Genomic DNA, 23843 nt, shown 5'->3' with positions numbered 1-23843 from the left:
GTGTGATGAAGAAAATAAGGTTTAATATCAGACTTATTAACTCCCCAAAAGAGTGGCAGCGCTGAATACTGGTGATGCAACTAGACTAACACATATAACCCAGCGCTACGTCAGTCACTGCTTTCTGGATATTATTCACTATATGTGAATTCAAACGAGCTAGATAAACGTCATGGCACGTAACAAAGGTAAATACATACCAACTGATGAATGCTATCGATGGCTCGGTTGTACTTGTCACAAAGCCTCTGCATGCTTTCAAAGCTACGTGGGGAGAAAGAACGCAGGGTCAGTTAAAACCAGAGAGCTCAAAAAGGCAGGTTTGAAGGTACAACCTCGTGCTTTTTTGTCGTCATACACACTGTAAGTAGGTGGCTATTGAGGGATTGTTTCTTGCAGAACATGTAATTACATACACAGCTTTAGGACTTTGTATATAGTTTCCTTTAAAAAAATTCCCCAGTAGACCAGGAGTACATGACAAATAATATTAATTTCTTTAATTAATGGAAAAAGACTGAACTCAAAATATGACTTATTAGAAAGTTTCACATTCTCATAGCCCATTACTTCTTTTCCATATTCTCAGTTGCACGGAAATTTAAGACATCTGTAAATGTTTTTCCCCTTTGTTCCATCATCTCTCCATGATCATCAGTCCTGAGACAAGTAGATACTTTTCTAGAAATTAACTCTGGGACTGAAAATGCAGACAGACCCAGGAGACAATCTAAAATTTCACCCATCAGAAAAGCATACTGATTGCTTCATGGGGTGGTTGGGATTACAGTCAGTTCAGGCAGATGCCTTAATGACAGACGCTGAGAGGATTAAATAAATTCATCTTAGGCCAGGGAAGAAAAGATATTACTAGGAACATCATCCGCTATGTAATCACACTCACAAAGCAGCAGCAAAAAAAAACAATCCAAGGAGTTACAGGAGTAAGATCATTAAATCACGGCCATCCCCAAATCGGGAAGGGGGCAGGGGGACCAGGGGACATCAGAAGTGGCTCTTCAGCCTCTTGTGATCCTCGTTACCGCTACGCTGGCTAGGACACCTCTCCGAGGAGTACTGCTGACTTCCACTCCAGCTTTCAACTGCCTATGTTTACTTCCACGTTAAGACAAAGCAAGAGGCTGAACTGGGCTTTTGTCTGCACAGCACGTGCATTTCTCTAATCCGCTGCTTTTCATTCACATCCATGTGTCAGTATCTGCTACAAGCAATTTTTCTGACAAATTTTTTCGAAGGAAGTAAAAAGACAAAAAGCATTGCCAGAATTATAGGTTTATGCCTTCCTTGAAAAGCTGCAGAAGAAAGGTAAGTGGGGTGTGACTTTGGGGAACAGATGGGTTTCTCTTTCATTCGGTATTGCTGCCAACCACACTGATGCTGCCCAGTTAAACATGCCCGGTGAGGATGCCAGAACTGCAAAAGTTACAGCACTGCAGTCACTGCGAGTAATCCACAAATCCGAATTAATGGATTTGATGCTCAACCCTGATTTCACCTTTAGAATTTTTCAGGTGGAAGAGAGGGACTAACAAGTCTTGCAATGAAACAATTAAATTAAGAGAGGAGGAAGCAATACCTTAAGCAGATCGCTATACAAGTATCTGGTGCTTAGGACAATAGCCAGTGATTAATTAGAGCGATGCAGTTTCATCTGTAAACCTCATTCTAGAGGTTTAGTTATGCTGTGGACTTGAACAAATTCAGTCTTTCCCATGAAAGCAACTAAGGAGGGTTTTGTAAACTGCGGCTTGAGGGTCATCTCTTTTTCCAGTCTCAGTACAGCCAAGTTGATACACAGAACCTCAGACTTCACAGATATACCGCAGGTCAGGATCTGCCTCTCCCAGCCTCCAGGTGAATGCCACATATTATACGTTCATTTTAAGCTGTTTGTGGAATAGGCATTCACATGCAACTACAACGTCTTAAAATTACTCCTAACTGCCCAGAAGAGCGGTATGAATAGTTTGCCTTTTAATTTAGCCTCCCACCCAAAGAGCATCCCACTTGCACTGAATCCTACCCAGAGGAATGGGGAAGGTTAACCTCCCACAGCCACGGCAGGCGGAGGACACGGCGCTGACAGACAGCTTTGGCATGCCACTTTCTAAACAGGAATTCTTAGTTACTACAAAAGTAGAAACCTCCGTGCCATTCAGATTCCTAACACTGGACGCAGTCCAACACCGCAGATACCGATCATTGTTTCGGAGTGAGTAATTCCAACGTACACCAGAGCTCAACTTTCTGCTGTGTGGAGTTTCCAATTATGTCCTTAATCCAACAGCCTCTGCCAATATTTCTGTTACACATTTCCTACCAAAATAACTCTGCAGAGTCTGAAGCCAGTTCTAACAGAAAACTTCAGTTCATAGTGTCTAAGAATAACCAGTTACAAACTGATTCACTATAAACCGTGCTGGCCTGTCCTCCTGGTGGGAAAAAAAATATTCCTCTCACCTTTTTGTATCATAGTCAATTAAAACATAGTTTTCCATAGCAAGCTTGAGATCTGGGATTTCTTCACAGACCCACCTGGAACGAGAGAAGAAATAATGAATAAAAACATCTCCAATTAAGTATAATAAGGCAGTACATCTCAATTCCAGACTGGCATTGCTATATGTTAAGACAGAATACTGCAGCAGACCTGAAAGATCACAATATCATTAGGAGTAAGGCAGACATCACAAAATGCTAACTGGAAAGCCGCAATAGTTCACATTTTTATTGAATAAACAGGAAGATGCCCGTAGACATTGGCAGTAGTATAAAGCTCTTGAAATGGCACAACTTCAAAATGAGGTGATAAATGTATTCAATGTGTCTAAAAATATTCAAAGCCATGGCTGATGCTAATCTAACATAAAATGTAATGCAGAAGTGCAATATTACAAAAGAATTCTGATATTGTAACAAGCTTTGACAAAGCTGAATGTGGAGAAGACATTTCCTACAGCACCCCAAAACAATGCGACCAACCGTTCACTGCAAGGACATTCTCCTCTGTGTAGTGCTCTGAACCGCTCTTACACCTTACATGACCCAACCCAAAACGGATTTTCAAAAGTTACTTTGATAAAAGATCCCTTTTACATGTTGAGTTACCAAAGCCCCATATGTTGCCACCATTAGAACTGGAAAGCACGCGCCCACTTGCATCTCACACAAGAGACGACCCTCACTCTTGGAATGTAGGAAGATTAATTCCTTTCAAAAACAACTTAAAAGCCACATAAGCTTTGCACACACTTTCTTCCAAAAGCATCCAAATGGGAAAGCACTATCACCAAAAAAAACTCAGAGCACGTCATAGGATGAATTCCAACAGAAGTGGCAGAGTTTTTTCTTCATGCACCTTGATGCATGCTTCACTTTTAAAATAGTACAGGAAAAAAAATGACTGGAGATCCAACAGTTCGGGTTCCCTGGCTGATTCACCCTTATCAAATAAATATATAGGCATGTAAAAAACAGAACTTCTACACCTATGGCTGGCTTTCCTCTGACTAATATCTCCCATCTCCCTAAAAATGTTAGGACTCTGATCTCTGCAACTTTTTTCCCGTCTTAGAGCAGGGAAATGGGCAGTCAACAGCTGTTTACCACTGGCTTGAAGAGATAAACACTTCTTTGCATTCTTTTACCCACCACTTTCGTAACCACGTTGCAGTTACTTTGCACGAGGCAGGCAAAGGCAGCATGAAAGCCTTCTACCACACTGTATTTACTGCAATCATGCTTAAAACACAGTTGTGAAATATTACTTTGGCCCAACTGCTTTCTAACAGTTTTCCCCTTGCCTTCAGCTACCGTAGCACAGAAAGCACTAGCACCGATGACTCGGGCAGTCACTTTCAGCACCACGTCTGTTTAAATCCCTTCAGAAAGGGTCTTCTCAATAATTGTACTGACAAATGATGCCACAAGTTCCCAAGGCACAGAATCGTATCAACATCAGTACAAGTGAACTGGAAGTAGCAGTGGCAGTGTACCTTGTGTCAAGCTTTTGTAGTTAGAAAAAGAAATTTCTTTAGAAGAAAAATTCTCAGCTCTAGCCCCTAGCCCCATTACACATTCTCTCCCACCACAGACCGTGGGAAAATGCTATGATTTCGTGTATATAAGTGCTATTATCAACACTACCATGCAAGCACTTAGCATGCTCACTCGTGCTGGGAGCAAACAAGGCTCACTGCCTTTTCCTAGGCCATATGTGACCGACCAAATCTCAGCCTCGGGTGGCTATGCAGATAAAACACTATTCTTTGTACCTCACCTGTATCTGCACCATCCAACCATTAAAACCTGCTGCAGACACAGCCCTCAGACAAGGGAAGCCTGTATGGTAAGGGTCTAAAACAGTTAATGAGAACAGCTTTTAAACAATCTGATGTGGGTGGATAACACATTAACATCCCTCAGGTGCGTGGGGAGTTTCTGTTAGCATTTAATAAAAGTTGTTCTACAGCAAGTCACCTCCTAATGCTGTTGAAATAACAGCAAGCCATGTCATAACCACCGCCGGTGTTGGGAAATGCTCAGGCTTCCTACTCGTCCTATTTGTCTTTCACCTTTATCCTCCCATTTTCCCCACATTGGCCCAACTCTACCAGCAGAATTAAGAGGAATGCTAATAGGGACATCACACCCAAACGATGCAAATGCTAACACCACCACAGCAACAAGGGGAAAGGGAGAGGGTGGGGAAGAGGATATGCAAGACCAGAACTTAACACATCACGCCAATAATGTTTTCTTAACCTTGTTTTTCTAAAGATTGAACACAGACTGCCATAAGCACCAAAAGCTGAATATCACTATTCATTTTTAATTCTGTTCAAAAGAGAAGAGAATACGGCAAGTCGAAACAAAGTCTGTTTGATGGGGAGATTTTTATTGCAACAGTATCAATTCAGCTTAGAAAATAATTTAGAGCTGCTAAATTACAATTATAACTGCTGCCCTCCTTCGTATCTTGTCTCAAGACATCCATTCACTGAGATGGAGTAAGACACAGGAAAGGGTTCTAGCCACGTCTGCACTGAACACTTACCGAATTGTCTCAATAATTTCATGAGCAGCATCATGGTGTTTGTCCTGAAATAAAAAGAAAAGAAGAGATGTTTTCAAAGAGATATCAGGTGTGCTGTTTTTCAGAAGATTACAGGAATCACAGTCTTTTTAAGAATATAGGTGGCAAGCATACTAAGGAAGGAGCCTTTGATTGCCACCCAGGCCATTAAACCCATCAAAATGAGCCCTCTAAGGAAACATAAGGCTTAAGGAAATACATTTGTTCAAGTTTCAATGGACTAGCAGAAGATTTACATGAAAGAACTGTCATTCTACTTATTTCTTTGTCATTTCCTGAAATCAGGAATTGTGTAGCTGATACCCTGGAGGATTATTGGTATGCAGTAGGTACTTGACTGCAAGTTTCACAGCTGATTTCATCGACCTAGCATCTGGTACATGCTCACATCTCCATATGGGCAGTAAGATTCTAGCACAGTGAATGGATTTCTAAAATAAAGCATCAAATAAACAGTAGGAGTGGATATCAGCATAGGAGAAAAAAAACAGCTCCCAGCACACACATACAAAAGGAGAAAAAAAAAAGTCTGGAATACGCAGACCTTTTCATGAACTGAGAAACAAAATACACACGCACAAAACACATTAAAACTTGTGCACTACAAGTGTACACTAGACTGTGAGGCACAGATGTTTGTTGACTTTAATTTGGGAGTTTACTCGGGAGCAACAGAAGCACGAGTGAGTTCAGCAAGCCAGTCCAAATCCGTGCTAACAAAGCCCTTGGAGCTGCATGTATATGCCCCGTGCTACAAAACATTCTAGTTTAGGGAAGTTACAGGAGTTCACATATATATTGTTGTACCCATCTTGTGAAGCCTACCAGAGTCCACCCGCACAAAGTTGAGGTTATATTTAGACATTTGTTTCTTGAAGTGGCATTGACCTTTTAATTAAGAGCCCAGTATCTAAGGCCCTTCCAGAGTTAGAAGTGTAAAGGCTCACTCATTCTCAAATCATTTCCCTTATCTCCTGCTGCAGAGATGTCATTTCTATAGAGTTACCAGGGGGAAATTCTATAGCAAAGGGTAGGGACAGGCGACAGAAAGCAGAGGGCTGGGGGCAGGGGAAGGAAGGGAATGGAAGAAGAGAAACAAACACTAATGGACAGATGACAGAAAACGGCTGGGATTATTTCTATTTCTTCAAGACATGGAAGGACACAATATAAATCAAACAGAAGCTTTTTCCATCAGTATCACAGCTTTCATATTTGCATGAGGAAACAGATTTCCCCTTATATAACCAGTTTATATACTTAGGATCAGGCAATGTTGTAGAAGTTCTCATTCCAAGAAACTTGTAGACAGCCCTTCAGATACCTGGATAAAAATCTCATGACTGAGAGAGACAGAAAGAAAGGCAAACATTTCTGAAGTCTGTTATACTAAAGGTATGAAGGAACCCTTCCTGTTTTACTAGGAAAAGCTTTTATTTTCAGAATGCAAAAAGTTACCCCCCTATCTAGGAGTCACATGAGATGCCAATCAAAGAAAAACAAAACATTCCAGTTACAATATCAAAAAGGAGAAAGAGCCAACATAAAAGTAGTCAGGACATTTGGGATCGAATACACAAGTGACCCAGAAGCTGAGGGTCACCTTGGTCATGTTTCATAACAACATGCCGATGCTACGCAAACGCCCCGACCGTCGCAAGCCACAGACCAGACCTGGGGCTCTGCTTCCTCCGGTCTATGGCGTTCGCTCAGGGCCTGGACCGGGACAGCCCGAATCCAAGCAAAACCAACAGCACCAATAAACAGTCACCAAGTTACGTTCAGAAATGTCAGGTAAGTAATTCTATTGATAAATCTTGGCCCAGAAAACAGGGAAGCAGTTGAACTAAAATCTGCTCCTGACTCTCAGCACACATACAAAAGAAGGCACACGGGAGAAGGACTTTTCTTTCTTTTCATTTCTTATCTGCAAAGTGTAAAAATAACCCAAGACAGTCAGCTCATCCATAAACATCCCCTATAAATTCTCACCTTTCGCTACACACAGAATTATCACAGTAGAAAGCCCTTGGGCTGATCTAGCTCTCCCAGTAAACTGTGTTCCTGTATAGTAAGAATATGCTTTATCAACATAAGCACATTATACCGGAAAAGTGAATTCATGCTTATTCTGGCATAACCGTTTTCTCTGAAGAAGTTATATTCTTCATTGATGGTTTTGGACAGTTTCAGTGCTAGCAGAACACGTGAAGAAACCTCTTGTCCTATAGGTCTTCATGAAAATGCCCCTATACGTAACCAAAATTGCTTAATTAACAGATTCCTTGGGTTAAAAAGTGAAAATTAAAAAAAAAAAAATAAATAATGCACATCTACAGATCACCCAATTTAAGCAAGTGGTTTTACTAACACAACCTCGTGTGGAAACTCCAGCCAGAAGGGGCCTTTCTGAGTTTAGTTTGTGTCATTATCTAGGAATAATGAAGTTGAAAACAGTTCCACATTTACTGCTGCTGAACTTCCCATGCGGAAACACTTACCGAGTTTACTGTATAACTAACATACTTTGTCCGAGTAGATAAGCTCCCAAGATCTCACGCAAGGCTCGCAAACCAAATCAGAGATGATCTCCTAACGTTACTTCAAAGCAGAGAAGGCCATGGATAATGGAGGAGGGAAGGGGGGAAAACAGATCTAAAGGAAATACCGAGCAGTTTCCCTTTCTTCAGAGAAACCTTTAGTCCCATTTCAACATTACGGTTGTAAGATTTAATAAGAATAGATACTAAACAGCACCAGTCATCACATCTGTATTCATGCAATTGTTTATGACACTGATAGAGTCTTCAAGCAACTCAAAAGGCAAGTTGAATAGAAACCTCGCCAAAACCACAGACTCCGCTCCACTCTGCCCATCATCCTTTCAAGCAGATGCACTGGTTTTGGCCAGACACACAAGTGAGCTCGGTGCAGCAGCTTCAACCCGGGTCCTTTTACAGACCCAGCAGATGAACACGAAAGCAGCAGGTTGGGAGGGACTCATGGCAACTCCCAACGGCTCCGCTGCAATCACAGCGGTCTGACAAACCTTACACCTGGCTCAGCCAACATTCAACCCAGCACGTTCAAAGATGTCCTGAAGCATCTCAAATTCAGAGACCTACTTTTTCCTTGTTTGTTTATTTGTTTTACTTTTTCCAGGCTGCAGTGACCCATGACCGACACCAGCATGCCAGCTACACCTCCAGCACGGGCACATTATACAAGCACATCACGTTACGCTTTGGCAAACAGTCATCGTGCGAGCACAGCTTTACGCTGCATCTGCATCCACACTCGCAATGCTTTGTCAGTAAAGTATCCTGGTAAAGAGCCTCCTGCAAACAGACTGGCTATCAATCATGAAATACACTGTGCAGAAGCCTTTTGGATGAGTCTCAAGAAGCGTATCTGTTCTGTTCGCAGTCGTGAGATGATGCCCCGGCACTCTCTGTCACGAAGAGGAGCTCCATTCATCCTCCGATGCTGCTCCAAGCTGTTCTCGCTCCCTCCCTCCTCCCCTACACACTGATGTCAAGCGTGCTACGTGCTGCTCGTTGGCCTGGCTGTACTTCTGCAATGATCTTATATTTATGTAGTTTGAGAGGCCCTCGGAATCTTCTGGGCCACATAAATGGAAGCTATTTCATGAGACAAGACCTTATCTCTTTAATGTGGTCTATGCACTAAGTATTTAAGTAAGAAGTCGCAGTCTATAGTAATTATTGAGAATGCCCAAAGCTATTCATAACAAGTTTATTAAAAAAAACCTAAACACACATTAAAAGTTAGTTATTGCAGTCAGTTCTCTCCAGCTGAACTTTATAATAAAGGGCTCTTATTTTCAACCTAAACGTTCAATTTGAAATTGAAACGTGAGCTTCCACAGAAAATTCAAGAGTTTTTTGCCAAGACATTTCATTGGAAAAATAACGGAAAGAAAGCAGACACTTTTTCAAAAGTCACTTACAAGAGAATCCAATTTTCTATGGAAAACAGTGGAGCAGTTTCAGCCAGCAGGACTGAACAGCTTCGCAGTTCCGATTCTTACAACAGATTTCTCCATCCACATGTTACCACAACTCTAATCACAGGAGTGAAGCCAGAAACACACCCACTGCTATTACTTTTAGTACATGAGTGCCCAGAAGCCCTGCCAGCACGCACGACTCCAGCTTGCACACCCTGCCAAGCAGAGTCCTCTTACAGAAGCCAACATGCTGCACTAGCAGGGTTGCCCTTTAGGACATGGAGCATTTTGTAAGAGTTTGATCTTTCCCCTTCACCTCTTCTCCAAACGTTTCCCATCCTGATTGCTCTCAGGACCTTTTCCTGCAGTTTAGGCTCAGCTCTCTGATCACAGGGGAAGGGGGAAGAAAAAAGAAAAAAGGATAATGAATGTTTCTGCGTGCTTCAATGCTCGAGTCAGCCAGCCCTCTCGGTACAAAAGACATTTTGTATCCTGCACATAGGAGAAGCCCTACACGTTGTTTCAAAGGCCAAATAAGACAGTGCCCAAAAACTCTTTCCAAATATGTATTTTTGTGCAATCATTATAATTTTCTAGAATCACATACTCTTTGTTTGTTAACCCAAATTAAAAAAAACTAATATGACCAGAACTTGTAAGTCCTTAGTAGCAATCACTGCTATTACTGCAACACCTACGGAAGAAAATGAAAGGATCTCCAATCATACTACACATCATATGAACAGTACCAGACATTTCAACTATCTATTTTTTTCCACAAAGCATCAAATTTCTAATAAAAACAGCTGAATCAGAAGGTTTTGCAGCACACTCTACAAGAGAAAGGGAAATAATTCGTTACATTTTCGCCACAACGCAAGCTGGCTGTTACACAGGCTTGTAACTCACACTGAATACAAAGCACTACACACCCTCCCACCAGGTGTGGCTCTTTTGGTTACATTATTTTTTCAAGCTAACATCCTTTAGGATATCTTAATGGTATTATTTTGATATAATTCTGTAATTCAGTACTGTATCCTAGACTCTTGGGTGTATTTGTACAGGACTAGTTATCTCACAGTGGAACAATTCGTACTCTAAAGTGAATCTCTAACCTAAAGCAACAGATTTAAACATTTTATGTTTCTTCCTCACACACAAAGAACATGTTCAATTAAATTGGGCAGCCGTCATTGCCTGAAGCAAGGAACAACACCCTAGTGCCCTTCCAAATTCACATCTTCTTATATTTAGGTCTTTCTTATGAAACTATGCTTATCCTGTTGGGGCTTGGGGGTGAGCACTATATTTTTCTAAACTTCATTTCCTGACACGCAAAATGGGATCCTTGTGAGATCTGATCAGTCTGTGCAGTGCTACACAGTAAAGGCAGCAAAAACCCCAAACCTGAGCGAAGAACAAATGGATGAGGTCTTGAAAAAAGAAATACAACTCGCGTGCTTTCTATCACTAGCTCTCAAAGCACCACACAAAGAACTTTAAGACTTCTTATCTACTTGATAGATAGGAAAGTTTTTTGTGCATAGCATTGAGTGCCCAGGACTAAACTGTCCCACAGCAAAAGCAATTCTTACCTTCGCAGGGCCAGTTTGGTGCCTGACTCGCTAGACCACACTTCCTCCCCAAAACAGGCCAGGTGACCAAAGGAGCTCTTCAGAAATGTGCAAACAAGCTGTGGTCAAGCATTTGCAAAGCAGAAGGAAGAGATCTCCTACAAGCTTTTCACTGTCCACCAGACGAATCCAAACAACTCAGAGAAAACAAACCTGAAACAAGCTAGTTGAAAACAAATGAATGGCAACACTCATGTACCTTTTAATGATTGTCTTTAGGTACCACTCCCAACACTTCAGCCAGGTAACACTGGCTCCCAAGGACTAAACGATGACTCCACTCATGTATTAACAGAAGTCATTTTGATTTGCCAAATTCTGACCTGCCACTGATCTATTTAACTCTGAAAACAAAGGAGGTCAGTCTCACTAGCCCCTGGTTTTAAAGAACAGCTTGGTTGCCTGCAGTGACAGCTCTCTCCACAGGCAGTGGTCCATAAATCCAAAGGAGAGGATGTTGCAGCTGGAGACAAGATGGTTAGCAGAGATCAAAAAGATGGATTAGGAAAAGCCAATCAATCTTGCAGAAGACTAGTGAGACAAGTGCCTCTTTAATGTCCCTTAGCTTTCCTCCATCTGTGGAGGATGATAAGCTTTTCTCTACACACCAAGAAAGGCAATGTGAGCTGCTGCAGCTACAGTTCCCCGCAGGAACCAGGAAAGCATCCAGCGTTCTGTGTGGCACTCGGATGCCCTCTCAAAACCACCGCCTTCAGCCTGTCAGAAGTTTGTGTTCTTCATCCTCCAGGGTCTAACTTCATTTACACTCTGCCTAGAAAGATCCACCAGTACAGCTTCTGTTGTCCAAAGCATGTCCATATTCAACACACCTGCAAACAACAGTTGACAGGAGCCTATGAAAAGCCAAAACCAAAGTACTTCCAGCTGCTACAGCGGCAAAGAGCTGCCTGCGGGCCAGCTGAACAAAAGGAAAGATCCCGAGCTCTGCAGACCTGCCAGCTAGTGCCTTAAGTCACTTCACATTTTAAGGTCATTGCCTTGTGCTCAAACGCTAGTTACACTTTAAGTAAGGAAAAGGGAAAGTCTGCCCCTTGCAATATTTCATGTTGTACAGCGAGACTTCATTTAATATTATCAGATTTTATCCCAAATCAACATTTTGTCATTTAGCTTCCACAGCAACAACCAAAGCTCATGTCTTCTTACCAAGAGAGACGAGGACCAGAAGTCTTCCTTGAAGCATCCAATTACTGTTGTTCCCTTACATCAAGAAAGTATAAGGACACTCACAAGTATAGATATCCACCAGCATGTAAAAAAAAGGGACCTCCTGCAGAGAACAGCGTGTGTCCATTCTTTGCCTCCCAGCCTCAGAGAAGCAGTGAGGGAAGCAAGAGCTATCAAGACTGCATTTTGAATCCCATCTCCCACACAGCAAGAGAGCAGACAAGTTTGATGTCCTTGCAGTAGTTAGTAAGTTTGCTGTCACACAAAACTAAATGGAAAACATGGAAGGCGTTATGGCCCTCCATACCCCTTATAGGGATATAAATCCCTATAAGGAGATCCCTTATATCCCTTAAAGGGCTTTTAAAGAAAAAAAACATTTGGCCCAAAATCAAAAATATACTAAAACTACTGAGTCAACAAAGGAAATATGTATTAGAAAAGAAGATCCAAACTGCTCCAGGTAACTCTCATACAGCATGAGCACAGGTGATCCAGAATGGGTAGACAACACAGCTGTGGATCTGGTTGCAACAGGGACTCACACTTTCATTGCAACTACCTAAATCACAATAAAACCATTTTGCCTTTCCCCATAGCAATTCCAACTGTTGCTACGGACACTGTACAAATGCAAGAGGGAACGGCTCCCGTGATAGTGTGTAGGAGGGGCTGTATAAATATATTAACGTGCAATCCTTCTGCAGGAGTGTCTAAGGCAACACCCACATGGGACACTTACAGCAGGATGACCCACTGGTTTCAGGCTGCATAAACCAGACATAGCCCAGACAGAAGTTAGAAATAGTTCTATTATGCAAAAAGACAGACTAGTTAAAAAAAATCCTAAATGTTTATAATGGAATATATAGGGGAATGCAACTACTTTGGTAAAATGGTACCTCGCACTGGTATATCCTATTGCCCTTTCAGTTCAGTTTTAGGCAATTATAAACCGTTCCCACAACATGACAGCTGGAGGGAGCACGCGGATGCTGCAGCGATTCCAGTGTACATGCAAAGGAGCCCGGTGTTTGCTTATGCTGGGACAGAGTGGACTGCTGGGCTTTCACTCCAGTTAACAAGAAAGGCAGCCCTAGCATCATTTCACAAAGTTTAAACCAACACAGCCACCTGCCTTGCCACTGCTTCCCCAAAAGCCACGTCTTGCTTTGGGCCAGCAGCGCCTGTGCACGCACACAGCGACATCAGGGAAGGGCTAAGTTAAAACTAAAGCTTTATGGTGTTTTGGTTTAGTTACCTTTCAACCAGACCAGTTCACCACACCAGTGTACAAACACACTGTTGTAAGGGTGAGGGCAGCTTCGACACAACAACAAGTGGACAGAGATGGCAGGAGTTGTTTCTCATTGCAGACATACCAGTTTCAAACTTTCACGTAACCATGGCCTGGGTTAACAAAGAAATAACCCTCCCATGCAGCAGTAACTGGAGAGGTGGGGGGAGCAGAAAAGAAAACAGCCATATACATCCACACTGCCAGAAACAAACCTTTACGTGAAACCTAAACGAAGGGTTACTGCTGGTAGAAATGAATAGCCAGTCCCAGAATTGCTGTTGCCAAAAGTGGCTACCATCTCTTTCTCGAGCCCACAGTCCTCCCACATCCTTGGTGGGTGCTGGGAGGAAGCTCATGGCACAGCCCAGCTCTTCGGTCAGCATTTGCTGTCTGAGCAGCTGATCCTCACCTCCTGCACGGAAAACCAGCAGGCCAAAGGGAAGCATCCTGCAGGCCACTGGTAGGACAACATCATCTTAAGCAACCATTTCACATTCTGTAAAGATACTCAGTCTTGGACAGCTCAGAAATTCTGCTCCTGATTAAATATTGTACATAACAGAAGTTAGCAATAAAACCTTGTACTCTTTCTGAAGCCCACAAAGATGGTTTGTGAGGTACAACAGAAAAACAGTAATGGCTACGGTTCTCCTGCCGTAAGCTTCAACTTGGGCTGGAGAGCAGTGATACAAGCTACACCCAGTGCAGACTGTGAACATCGCACATGAAATTCCAAGTGCCAACCATTTTTAATCTATTTTAAAGACTTACTAATGACCCTACAATATTATAATGTATTCTTCAGATGTTGCAAATTGCTATTTCTTCTAACAAGCAGGGACGAAGCCAAAGCGAGATCAACGCGGACTCCAATCCCCATCTTCAGAGGGTCAGAGGCCGCCCTGCGCCAGCACCTGATCTCTCAGCATCGCAGGGCTTTGTTGCCAACAGATATGCAAACAAGAGGGAATCACCTGCAACCCAATGGAAATCCAGCTGAGGAATGAAAAAGCAGTGTTAAAAGCTCAAACTTTTGAGAATTTCACAAGTATATACTGTCAAACACGAATAATATTGCTGAGCTCCAAGAAGTAAATAATAAATTAATATCAAAACCTCAGGAGATTGCCCTTCACCCTACACAGAAAATATCAGAAAGTTTCTCCACCACAGAAACAGTATTAAAACCCATTAATTTTTACTAAGAAACTTATTTGGAACTTTCTGTATTGCTTTGGTTTTTTTACAGTTTCCAATGCTTCATTGAGCTCTCTTCAGTAGTTCCTTAGATTTTTTCATCTAACACTAAAAAGTTCTCTCAGTGTAGGTTTTTAGGAAACTCTCATTCACTCATGAAATGAAACAAAACAAAATACTCAGAACAGGAACTTTTTCGTTATTCATAGATCTGTTCATATCTATGAAGCCATCATTTCCTGCTGTAAAATATACTCGCCCTCTTCCTATGCTCTAAAAATAGTACCTACTCAATTTGATATCTATAGCAGCATGTGGCAAATATCTTCATACATTCAGTTTTATTTCTTGCTCCTCTTCAGAGTTAGTTTTGTCTTATCTTTAATAATTACTATGGAACTAAATATATTATGTTCATGATTCCTAATATGAACTTCTCCTGCTTCTGTGGATCCTTCTGTTAGGAAGGAGAAAATAAATTAAGCAAAAATATTTTAAATATGTTGAGACACTTTATGATTATCAGTCTGTGATAAATACACTGGAAGGGGAAAAAAGAGCACCCCACCTCTGGTCCTTGTCTTGATCATTAGGGTAAAAAGCTTTAATCAGAGAGTCAAAGGTTAACTCAAAGCAGGAAGAAAAAAAGCAAGGCAGTATGAAAGGGGAAAAAAGAAAGAAGAGTACAAAAGTAGACATATGGATGTCTCGGGAAAAGGGTGATTAAATTTCCCATAAATCTTGCATACCAAGAGGTAAGATATTTTGCCTAAACTCCCAGGAGAAACACAATTCAGTCACGTATCTGAGACTTGAAAGGATAATCATCTCCATATATATTAAGGCTGCCATGAAGGACAAGAGTTGGAGTTGCATGTGGTGGCACGGATTTCCCTTGGCACCCTGAAAGCTTTCAATACTGTGTCCAACTGTAACTGATGGGTGAATTTTAGGTAGATAAATTTGAATTGCCTGAGCTGGAACTCTGGCCAGGACAAGAACATTAACCCTCACTCATCTGCTGATAGAAAAAAAGAAAAAAAAAAAAAGCAATCTTGAACAGCTACTCTGTCTTTCAACAGTTATCTTGCAGATAAGTCAGTTATATGAAAAATAAAGAGTACTGTGGTCTTAAGATGCAATACAGGAGAACAACTCTTACTTTTCATACAGAAAGACTAGGAAAAATGCATACGTTAACTGAATCCATGATTTATGTTGTATCCAATGGGTCAGGGCTTTGAACAAAAGCCAGTCTGAAAACTGAACAAGTACTGATTGTCACTCATGGCAAGTTATACTTCAAAGGGTAAAGCCCAGAAGAAAACTGCTATTCTGTAGTAACCACGTGCTGCACAATTAAACGCTGTACGGTTACGGTCTTCCTCGCCTTGTGAGGCCACCTCACCTCCCAGCAGCACAGTGCTGGGTTCCCTCTGGCACTCATGAGAGCAGAAAAGTTCAGAAAAAATTATGCAACTGTGCCAACTCTGTCATTTGCTTCTGTTTATTTGCTGGGCAGCAGAGAAACCCAAGTACTTTTGAAATGACCGAGTCAATTATTTCCCAGTTTTACACTATTCACTCTCCCCACTCTACGTTTTCGTAAGTACTGGGGAGGGCAGAGGAGTGTTGAGAAATCGGAAGTCTGATAAGTTTTCAAACCTTTTCTTCACTGGAGGAGTTTCGATAAGTAATTAGTCATCCCCACAAACATTTCCCAACAAGCTGCATCAACAGCATCTATTAAATCAGAGAAAATCCCCTAACCTCTGCCACCGCTGCCGAATTTCTGGGCGATTACTCAGGGTATGAGGAGGTTTTGCCTGGCAAAGCCAGCTCAACAGTTTCCTCCGCTCGCCACCCCCTCCTTTGTACCGGCACCGCTGCCCTGGGAAGGCAGCATGAGTCAGATTACAGATCAGGGTGGAGGGGGGGCCGGCTGTGAAAACACTGGAACATTTTTTTTTTTTCCCAGCCCAGATATTTTCAGCGATCCAGTTCACAGAGCCGCCCCACACACAGCCTCCCAGCAGCACAACAGAGGGGCTGCCACCACGCTTGGGAACTGCAGACACTGGCTGAAGGGACAGCCTCACCATGCCCCCCAGCACGCCACCTCCTCCCTCCAGCCCTGATCCAAGGGAAAAACCACACGCACGTGTAAAACATGAAATTGTTTTCCAGCAGCTCATCCTGCTGGAGTGTAATGGAGTACGCAGTAAGGAAGGGCTGGATCTGTGCAGGGAAAACAGAATCACAGAATCAATCAGGTTGGAAGAGCCCTCTGGGATCATCGAGTCCAACCATTGCCCTGACACCACCATGTCAACTAGACCACGGCACTAAGTGCCATGTCCAGGCTTTTCTTAAACCCCTCCAGAGATGGTGACTCCACCACCTCCCTGGGCAGCCCCTTCCAATGTCTAATAACCCTTAGCAAGAACACAGCAAGAACAAAGGTCTGGGGGAACAGGGGCACAGGACCACCCCTCAGCAGCAGCCTGTGGCTCGAGGCGGTTAGGTGCAACACCAAAGGGACCAGTTTAGGTCCAATTTAGGACCTTCCTAAACTGATCTTACCGTACTGTGCTACGGCACTCAACATCAGCAACTGCTCCCACACCTGCCTCACTGTCTGAGAAGTCAGAGCGAGTCATCAGGAAAACTATTCCCAGTAAAGCTGAGTGAAACACGCAAAAAGAAAAACAAAAACATTAAATTCTTAAGGTTTGTTATTCATCTCTACTGTCGATCTTTAATTTCAAAGGTGACACTCCCTGCTGGGCGGTGATTTTCATTACCACTGCCTGCCCTTGAGCTTTTCATGTACAGCACATTCCTTTGGTGACAGAATGGTATCAGCTGTATCAGCGACCGGTGGAGAGAGGGGGAAAAAAGAGGAAAAAACCCCACACCACACACACACACACTCTGCACCCTTCCACCTGTACAAAGTCCAGTATTATCAAGCTCGTGTCCCATTACTCCTCAGCAGCAGACACACGTACGCCTCTCCAACAGCTGCAGGGTGATGCTCTGACAACACTCAATCAGCCAACAAGAATTTTTTGCCATTACAGCGGAGTGAAAAGTCAGCAGCAGCAAAGAGGAGGAAGACAGGCAAATCAATGAATTATTCAAGCCAGACTTATCATCACAGTTGCTAATTTGGAGGCTTAAGCTTCAGCAGCTCACGGCAGAGGTACGGTACATCGCCCTAGTAAGACTTGCACAATGGCACAACCAGGACTGTCCCCTCCTGGGACAGAGTCGAGGCCCTGAGATTTCCAGGCTGGAAGATGGGAACAGAATTGGTAAAAGATACCCAGAGATAACTGCTGGGATCTGCAGTGGCTTGCCTGGGCTGCAGCAGGAGTTCCCAGGCACTATCACAACACAATGGCCTAGTCCTTACAAGTCAAACAGGGAGGGGAGGGAACACTGACACACAAAAACCTGACACGCAAGGAGGTTTGCAGTTATCTTTTGGGGGAATGCTATTCAGTAGGCAAACAACGGGAAGGCCTACCAGATGAAAAGAGCAAGGCAAGACAGGCAGATGTCTAATTCTGAAACTTGAAAGGACTTGCACACTATTTCACATGACAGGCAGCGAGTCATTTGCAGCCATCCGGGTGAAGGACACAGTGCCAGGACAGCGTACGCCACGCAGAGTCAACACCAGTCTCACCCTCCTCTCATCACCTGGCTGTGCCTCCCCGTCCCCCCCTTGTCAGCGCTGACACTTACTTTGATCACACTACAAACCCGCTCAGTGCAAGCCTGAGGAGAGAAGATAAATGTACCACAGTGTCCTCTTATTGATGCACGTGCTACCAGAAAACAGGCTTTTCCACATTCACAAACTCGCACACTGCAATGGGGTGCAGCTCAGCAAACAGCGATTTTGGTGACAAAAATCAGCTTCAGCAGCTCTGAAGTCTCCTGTTGCTCAGGTCTGTACGCAAGCAATCCCTCACTGGTGCCAAAGATGTATCAGCAGAACCGTGCCAGACCAGACTGCGGAATTGATCCAGACTTTTAAAAAACAAAAAAACCCCACACCCCAAACCACCCCACACACACCTTTTTCCCCCCACACACAGTAGGCTGGGACTCCTTAAGCAGGAACTGTTGTCAAGAGGAGTTCAAAGTACAACCTCAGATAGCTCACAGATTAGGCAAAACTTATCATGGTATGAAAAATCTCCATGATCAAACCTAATAAATATTCAGATTTAACTATAGTGAAAGTCAGAGATGAGAGAATGAACTAATTTAAGGACAATTCTCTGGAATAAACCTAAACATCTGCAAATCTTAGAACTACAAGGGGACTTCACCCCTTGTACCCATCAGATCTAAGTAACTAGTACCAAGCTGTGCAAATCAATACTTGAAGTATGACTACAAATGCCATCCCCTATCAGCGTTAGCCTATTTAAGACCACCTAGATCCATTAACTCTGCTCGCTCACCCATCTGAGCACGTAACGCACTTCCTTTATCCAGGCCTGTATCACCTGATATCAAAATTTAAATTTTTATCGCGGTATCACTGGTCTCCGACAACCTATCGCCAGCAAAAAATGGGGCAGGTATTTGGGAGTCAAGGAGTTAAACGGCACACAAAAGAATAAACTCACTTCAGCTCTGATTAAGCAGGGCACTCCTAAAAACAGAGGTCAACATCAGAAAATATTTCGTGAGTCATGAGGAGAGATTACTCACCATGCACTATTCAACTTACTCATCACAGTGTGCTACGGACAGAACCGCTCACCATGTATTCATTAGGAAACCGTGGCCTTTCCTTTGAGAAAAGCAGAAGGCGGGGGGGAAAGAGTCATACTTTCAGTTTTGTGTGTAAGCCAGTGGGAGGCTGTATCTGCAACACCACTGCTCTCTCCTCCCACGGCCCTAATTAGACTCGTAGGGAAATACATGTTTCACATCACCCTCCCCGGCTCTTTTAGCATCCCAACAAGCACCAGTTTGTCAGCTGAGCTATTATGCAAACTCAGCAGTCTGAAGAGACCCCACTTTGCCTATTGTACATGAAATAAGCAGCAATAAACAGACACGTTATTAATCCAGGCATCCATTAATACGAGAGATTAGACCCTTAGCCTTTTACGCAGCAATACCGACGCCGCTGATTTCAGATGTAGTAAGAGCATAAAAATAGCCAAGTTACTCAACGCAGGGTGACATCACGCAGCGGTGCTCATCGAGCAGGAGGTCTACAACACCACCTCAGCCTCTGATGGTGGGAAAGATGATTCCCTGCCATTCCGGGTGCTCTCACCAAAAATAATTAGCAAGGACTGGAAGCTTCCCCTCCCCTTTCTCTGCAGCTCTCTTTGGAAAACATATCTCACCGCATACAACAGGAAGCAGCAAGAATGCTGCTAAATAAAACTACTTGAAGTCTATTTTTGTTTCCCCCCCCCCAGGTATCCCACCTTGCTTCCTAGGAACCGAGCAGCAGAAAGAGTGGTGAAACTAAGAAATGTTCTGCTTACGTCAAACAGAGCTGAGCTCTGAAACCACAACGGTACATATACCCTGCTGCCAACTCAAGGCTGAGCCAGCGAGAGAAAGAGAGCCTACAGTTGAGCAGAGTACAACGTTAGCAGGCCAAACGCTGCCATGTACAGGGAGGAGGATTTATTTCTAAAGCTCCAGAGTTCATCTGCTGCTGCAAAGGCCGGAGCCGCAAGCGGCGTGCGCGCGTGTGTGTATGTGTGCCCACGCACGCGTGCGCACGCTTCGGTAATATGCGGCGTGATCTTTTCACCAAAACTGCAGGACAGAATATTGACTGGCTCCAGGCGAACCCCCCGCTTCTGTATTACTGTGGAAAAATTTGCAACGCAAAGAGGCCGGTTTAACGGCAGGACGTGCGGGTTTTGCGGTATTTCTCAACGCACGCCGGTAGCACGTGTGGATAAGCACCCCTGCCCCTTGCGTTTGTGATTAACAGGAAAAGAAAATCTATGTACTCTGCCATCTTCAGAACCGGCTGCTGAAGTTTTCCTAAATTAACTAAATCCTTATTTCCCATGCTGCAAACAGCATTAAAACGCACATTTTAAGGTAGGGGTTGGAGGAGGAGGTTGTGCTTTGTTGGGTTTTTTTTAAGCCTGTAGGAAGTTATGTGAATATACATAAAACCATTCCTCCCTTCCAGATTAATCCCTAACCGATGTAATCTTTAACCTATACTCTAACCTATAACCACGCAACCCGCTCGGAGACACAAGTTAATATTTGGCGACACGAAGAAAACTGAACCGGTCATCGTTATACTTTCAGTTTCTGTCAATTTAAGCAGAGCGCGCGCCCGGGAACACACAGAGAGGAATGACAGAGCTGCCCAAACAGGAAAGGCTGCATTAACCAGTGTGTGCTGGAAGCTCCAGCTCCAGCAGCCGATGAAAACAGCACGCCAGCGTACATGGAGGATGTTTTGGAAACCACAGATAGAGCAACAGCACCAAAAGGCAGGCAGCAGATAGGAACACCCAGCCATCTCCCCTGCCACAAGCGATATATTTCTAATCATTCACACACAAGCGCGTCACGATTGCCAAGCGAGCGACAGTATCAGCGCTATCAGCTGCCCCAGCCTGTGTGTCCCAGCGTGTTGTCCCCGTGAAGCAGCACACGTACAAGAGCAACGCCTGAAACGCAGGGAATAATCAACAGTACTGAGGTCAAGTAAAATATAGCTAGAGAGAGATTGTTTTTCCCTTTACAAACTGTTCTCAAAGGTGCTACAAACAGTGAGGGTGAAAAATTGTTCAAGGATTCATACCAACCCTACACATACAAAAAAAACCCTCTGAAGCCTTTCGCCTCTCGTGAGATTTTCGCTAATTTGAACATGGACATTGTTATCAAGGTCACACATCTCTCACTCAGGGCTCAGGAGAGGTAGGGAAAAGTCAGGCAAGTTAGGGGAAAAAAAACCCGCCGCTCACGTTAACTAAACAGGGACAAGTGACATTTTATTTGAAAGCCGGGGCTTACGGCTGCCATCAACTGACAAACCTGACTTGAATTCCGCTCAGACTAAATCAAAGAGAAGCTACAAGGGCACTCGGTTGAGGGAAACACAGGCAACAGCACCAACCCCACCAACACGTACCGAAGGCAAAGCCCTTCTCCCCTCCCCACAATTAACGCTTCTCCTCTGTTTATTCCCACTCCTGCGACTGTTTTTTTTGGGGGGTGTCCCTCGACCACCCGAAGCCATCGATCATTTTAGGCGATATTTATCAGCCCAAAAGCCCTCTCGACTGCACCCCGCTCGAAGCAGCTCTGGTTATTAACCGGTTACACGAGCCGAGCTCAAGAAAAACACGAAAACTTTTCATTAACCAGTCCTCCTCCTCCCCGCCCTTCAGTTTAGTCAACCAATTATAAAAAGAAATTGGGGATTTGACTTCCAGGAGAGCAGCAGCACCCCGGACCGGGGAGCCCGGCAGCCTCCAGCCCCGCAGCCCCTCACCCCGCGGCTTCGGGCGCTGCTCCCGCATGGGAAGCGCTACCGGAGAGATAACGCCAATTACTCCCGCTCCCAGGAAAGGGCAGGCGTTAGCAGATTGATTAACAAGTGACAGAAAGCGCTCGGGGCAGGGGGGAGCCACGGCGGGCCGGGGAAGGGGAAGGGGAAGGGACCGGGGGGAGGCGGGCTGGGGCCGCGGGGCTGAGCGGGGCCGCCGCGGGTGGCCGGGCCGGGGGAGCGCTGACAGGGCGCGGGGCAGGTGCCGGGCCGGGGCCATACTCACGTAGACGGGCAGCGGCCAGGGGTAAACGGCGGGCTCGGCTCCCACGGGCGACTTCAGCCGGAGCTCCAGCCTCTCGCCCATGTCGGCAGCCGGAGAATGAGGCGGCGGCGGCCCCGCACCATGCTAGAGGGGCCGGCCGGGGTGGGGTGTGGCGGCCGGGCCCGGCCGGGGGGCGTGTGCGAGGTGCGGCGGCAGCGGCGGCGGGGCGGGGGGGGGGGGGCGGCGGGAGAGGCGGGGAGGGGAGGCCGGTGCCGGCGGGGGCGCCCGCTCCCCCTCGCCTCCCTCTATTGTCGTTAGCGGCTCGCGGGGCTCTCCGGCGCCGCCGCCATCTTGGGCCGGCGTGAGGCGAAGCACAATGAGGCGCCGGGGCCGGGCCGGGCCGGGCCCGACCGACGCGCCAGACGCGGGGCGGAGGCGGGCGCGGCCTCGCGGCTCCCTCCCCCTGTCCTCAACTGCCCTCCCCGCGCGCGCCCGCGTCGGCGTGGAGTTGGCGGGGGGGAGCCTGTGCCAGGCGGTGCGGGGCACCCGCGCGCGGGCGCTGCTCCTGGCCCGCGGGCGGCGCGTGGGTCCGGCGGCGGGTGCGGGAGGGCGCGAGGCGGGCGGGGGTTACGCGCGGGCGGGCGGCGGGGCAGGGGCGGCGCGTTGCACCCGGGCGGCGGCACGAGGCTGCGGTGCCACGCGCGTGGGAGGGCGCGGGGCTGGCACGCGGCACCCGATGTGACAGGGCCAGGCTGGGGCACCCGGTGTGACAGGGCACGGCTGGAACCCCCCGTGTGACAGGGCACGGCCGGGGCACCCGGTGTGACAGGGCACGGCTGGGACCCCCCGTGTGACGGGACAGCTGGGGCACCCTGTGTGACAGGGCACGGGTGGGGCACCCGGTGTGACAGGGCACGGGTGGAACCCCCCGTGTGACGGGACACGGCCGGGGCACCCCGTGTGACAGGACAAGGCTGGGGCACCCCGTGTGACGGGGCCAGGCTGGAGCACTGCAGTCAGGTAGTCGTGCAAGGCTGGAACCCCCCGTGTGACAGGGCACGGCTGGCACTTTGCACGCAGGTAACAGGACAAGGCTGCAGTTCCACACCCGTGTGACAGCACAAGGCTGGTACACAGCGCTTGGGTGGCCGTGCAAGGCTGGGGCACCCCGTGTGACAGCACGACGTGCGCGTGGTTCACTAAATGGAACGAGCCCACGTGCCACGTGGCTGCTGGTGCAAAGTCTGCACGCAAGTGTGAGCTTCGCGTGGTGCCACGCGGTCACAGCGCGAGGCGTGTGCGTCACATGTGGGTAACGCAGCTGGGGGCTCCCCATTGCCCACGGGTGAGCATGCCAGGCTGGTGCAAGGGGCTCCGCACACGTAGGAGCTTTACTGGGACGGGGGATCGGAGGCCCCCAGTGAAGCCGAGCCGCAGCCTCGTGCCAAGGCAGCGCCCTGCGTGTGCACCGGGGCATCCTCCAGTGGGGATGGGCGGACGGGGTCCATCGGCTGCGAACGCCAAGGGCGGAAAGTGGAGGTGCTGCCGTGGGCTCAGAGAGGAGCGATGGGGTGCAGGGTGCTACTGCACCAGCAACTACAGCCTTATGACATGGTGTAACCTGGTAGTAGGACTAAGTGCACCCCTGGTGCTCTGC

The 23843-nt window shown here is 46.0% G+C and overlaps 1 protein-coding gene across 7 annotated transcripts in view; it reads right to left on the bottom strand.

Moving 5' to 3' along the window:
* DOT1L (DOT1 like histone lysine methyltransferase) overlaps nt 1-22546 on the bottom strand; it is a 77090-nt gene extending 54544 nt beyond the window's left edge. For all 7 annotated transcript variants that reach the window (XR_011049883.1, XM_068420920.1, XM_068420916.1 and 4 more), the window contains exons 1-4: nt 22208-22546; nt 5078-5121; nt 2482-2556; nt 201-264 (exon numbers count right to left, since the gene is read on the bottom strand). Coding sequence is in view for 6 of the 7 variants with exons in the window: in XM_068420920.1 (XP_068277021.1) it covers nt 201-264; nt 2482-2556; nt 5078-5121; nt 22208-22288 (264 nt within the window). In the remaining variant the exon portion in view is untranslated. The remainder of the gene's footprint in view (nt 1-200; nt 265-2481; nt 2557-5077; nt 5122-22207) is intronic.
* Between the last annotated feature and the right edge of the window lie 1297 nt (nt 22547-23843).

This window comes from Nyctibius grandis, chromosome 31, assembly GCF_013368605.1.
Source record: "Nyctibius grandis isolate bNycGra1 chromosome 31, bNycGra1.pri, whole genome shotgun sequence".
In the NCBI taxonomy this organism is placed as follows: domain Eukaryota; kingdom Metazoa; phylum Chordata; class Aves; order Nyctibiiformes; family Nyctibiidae; genus Nyctibius; species Nyctibius grandis.
The sequence above is the reverse complement of the archived record's forward strand: the minus strand, read 5'-3'. Positions and strand labels throughout refer to the sequence as shown.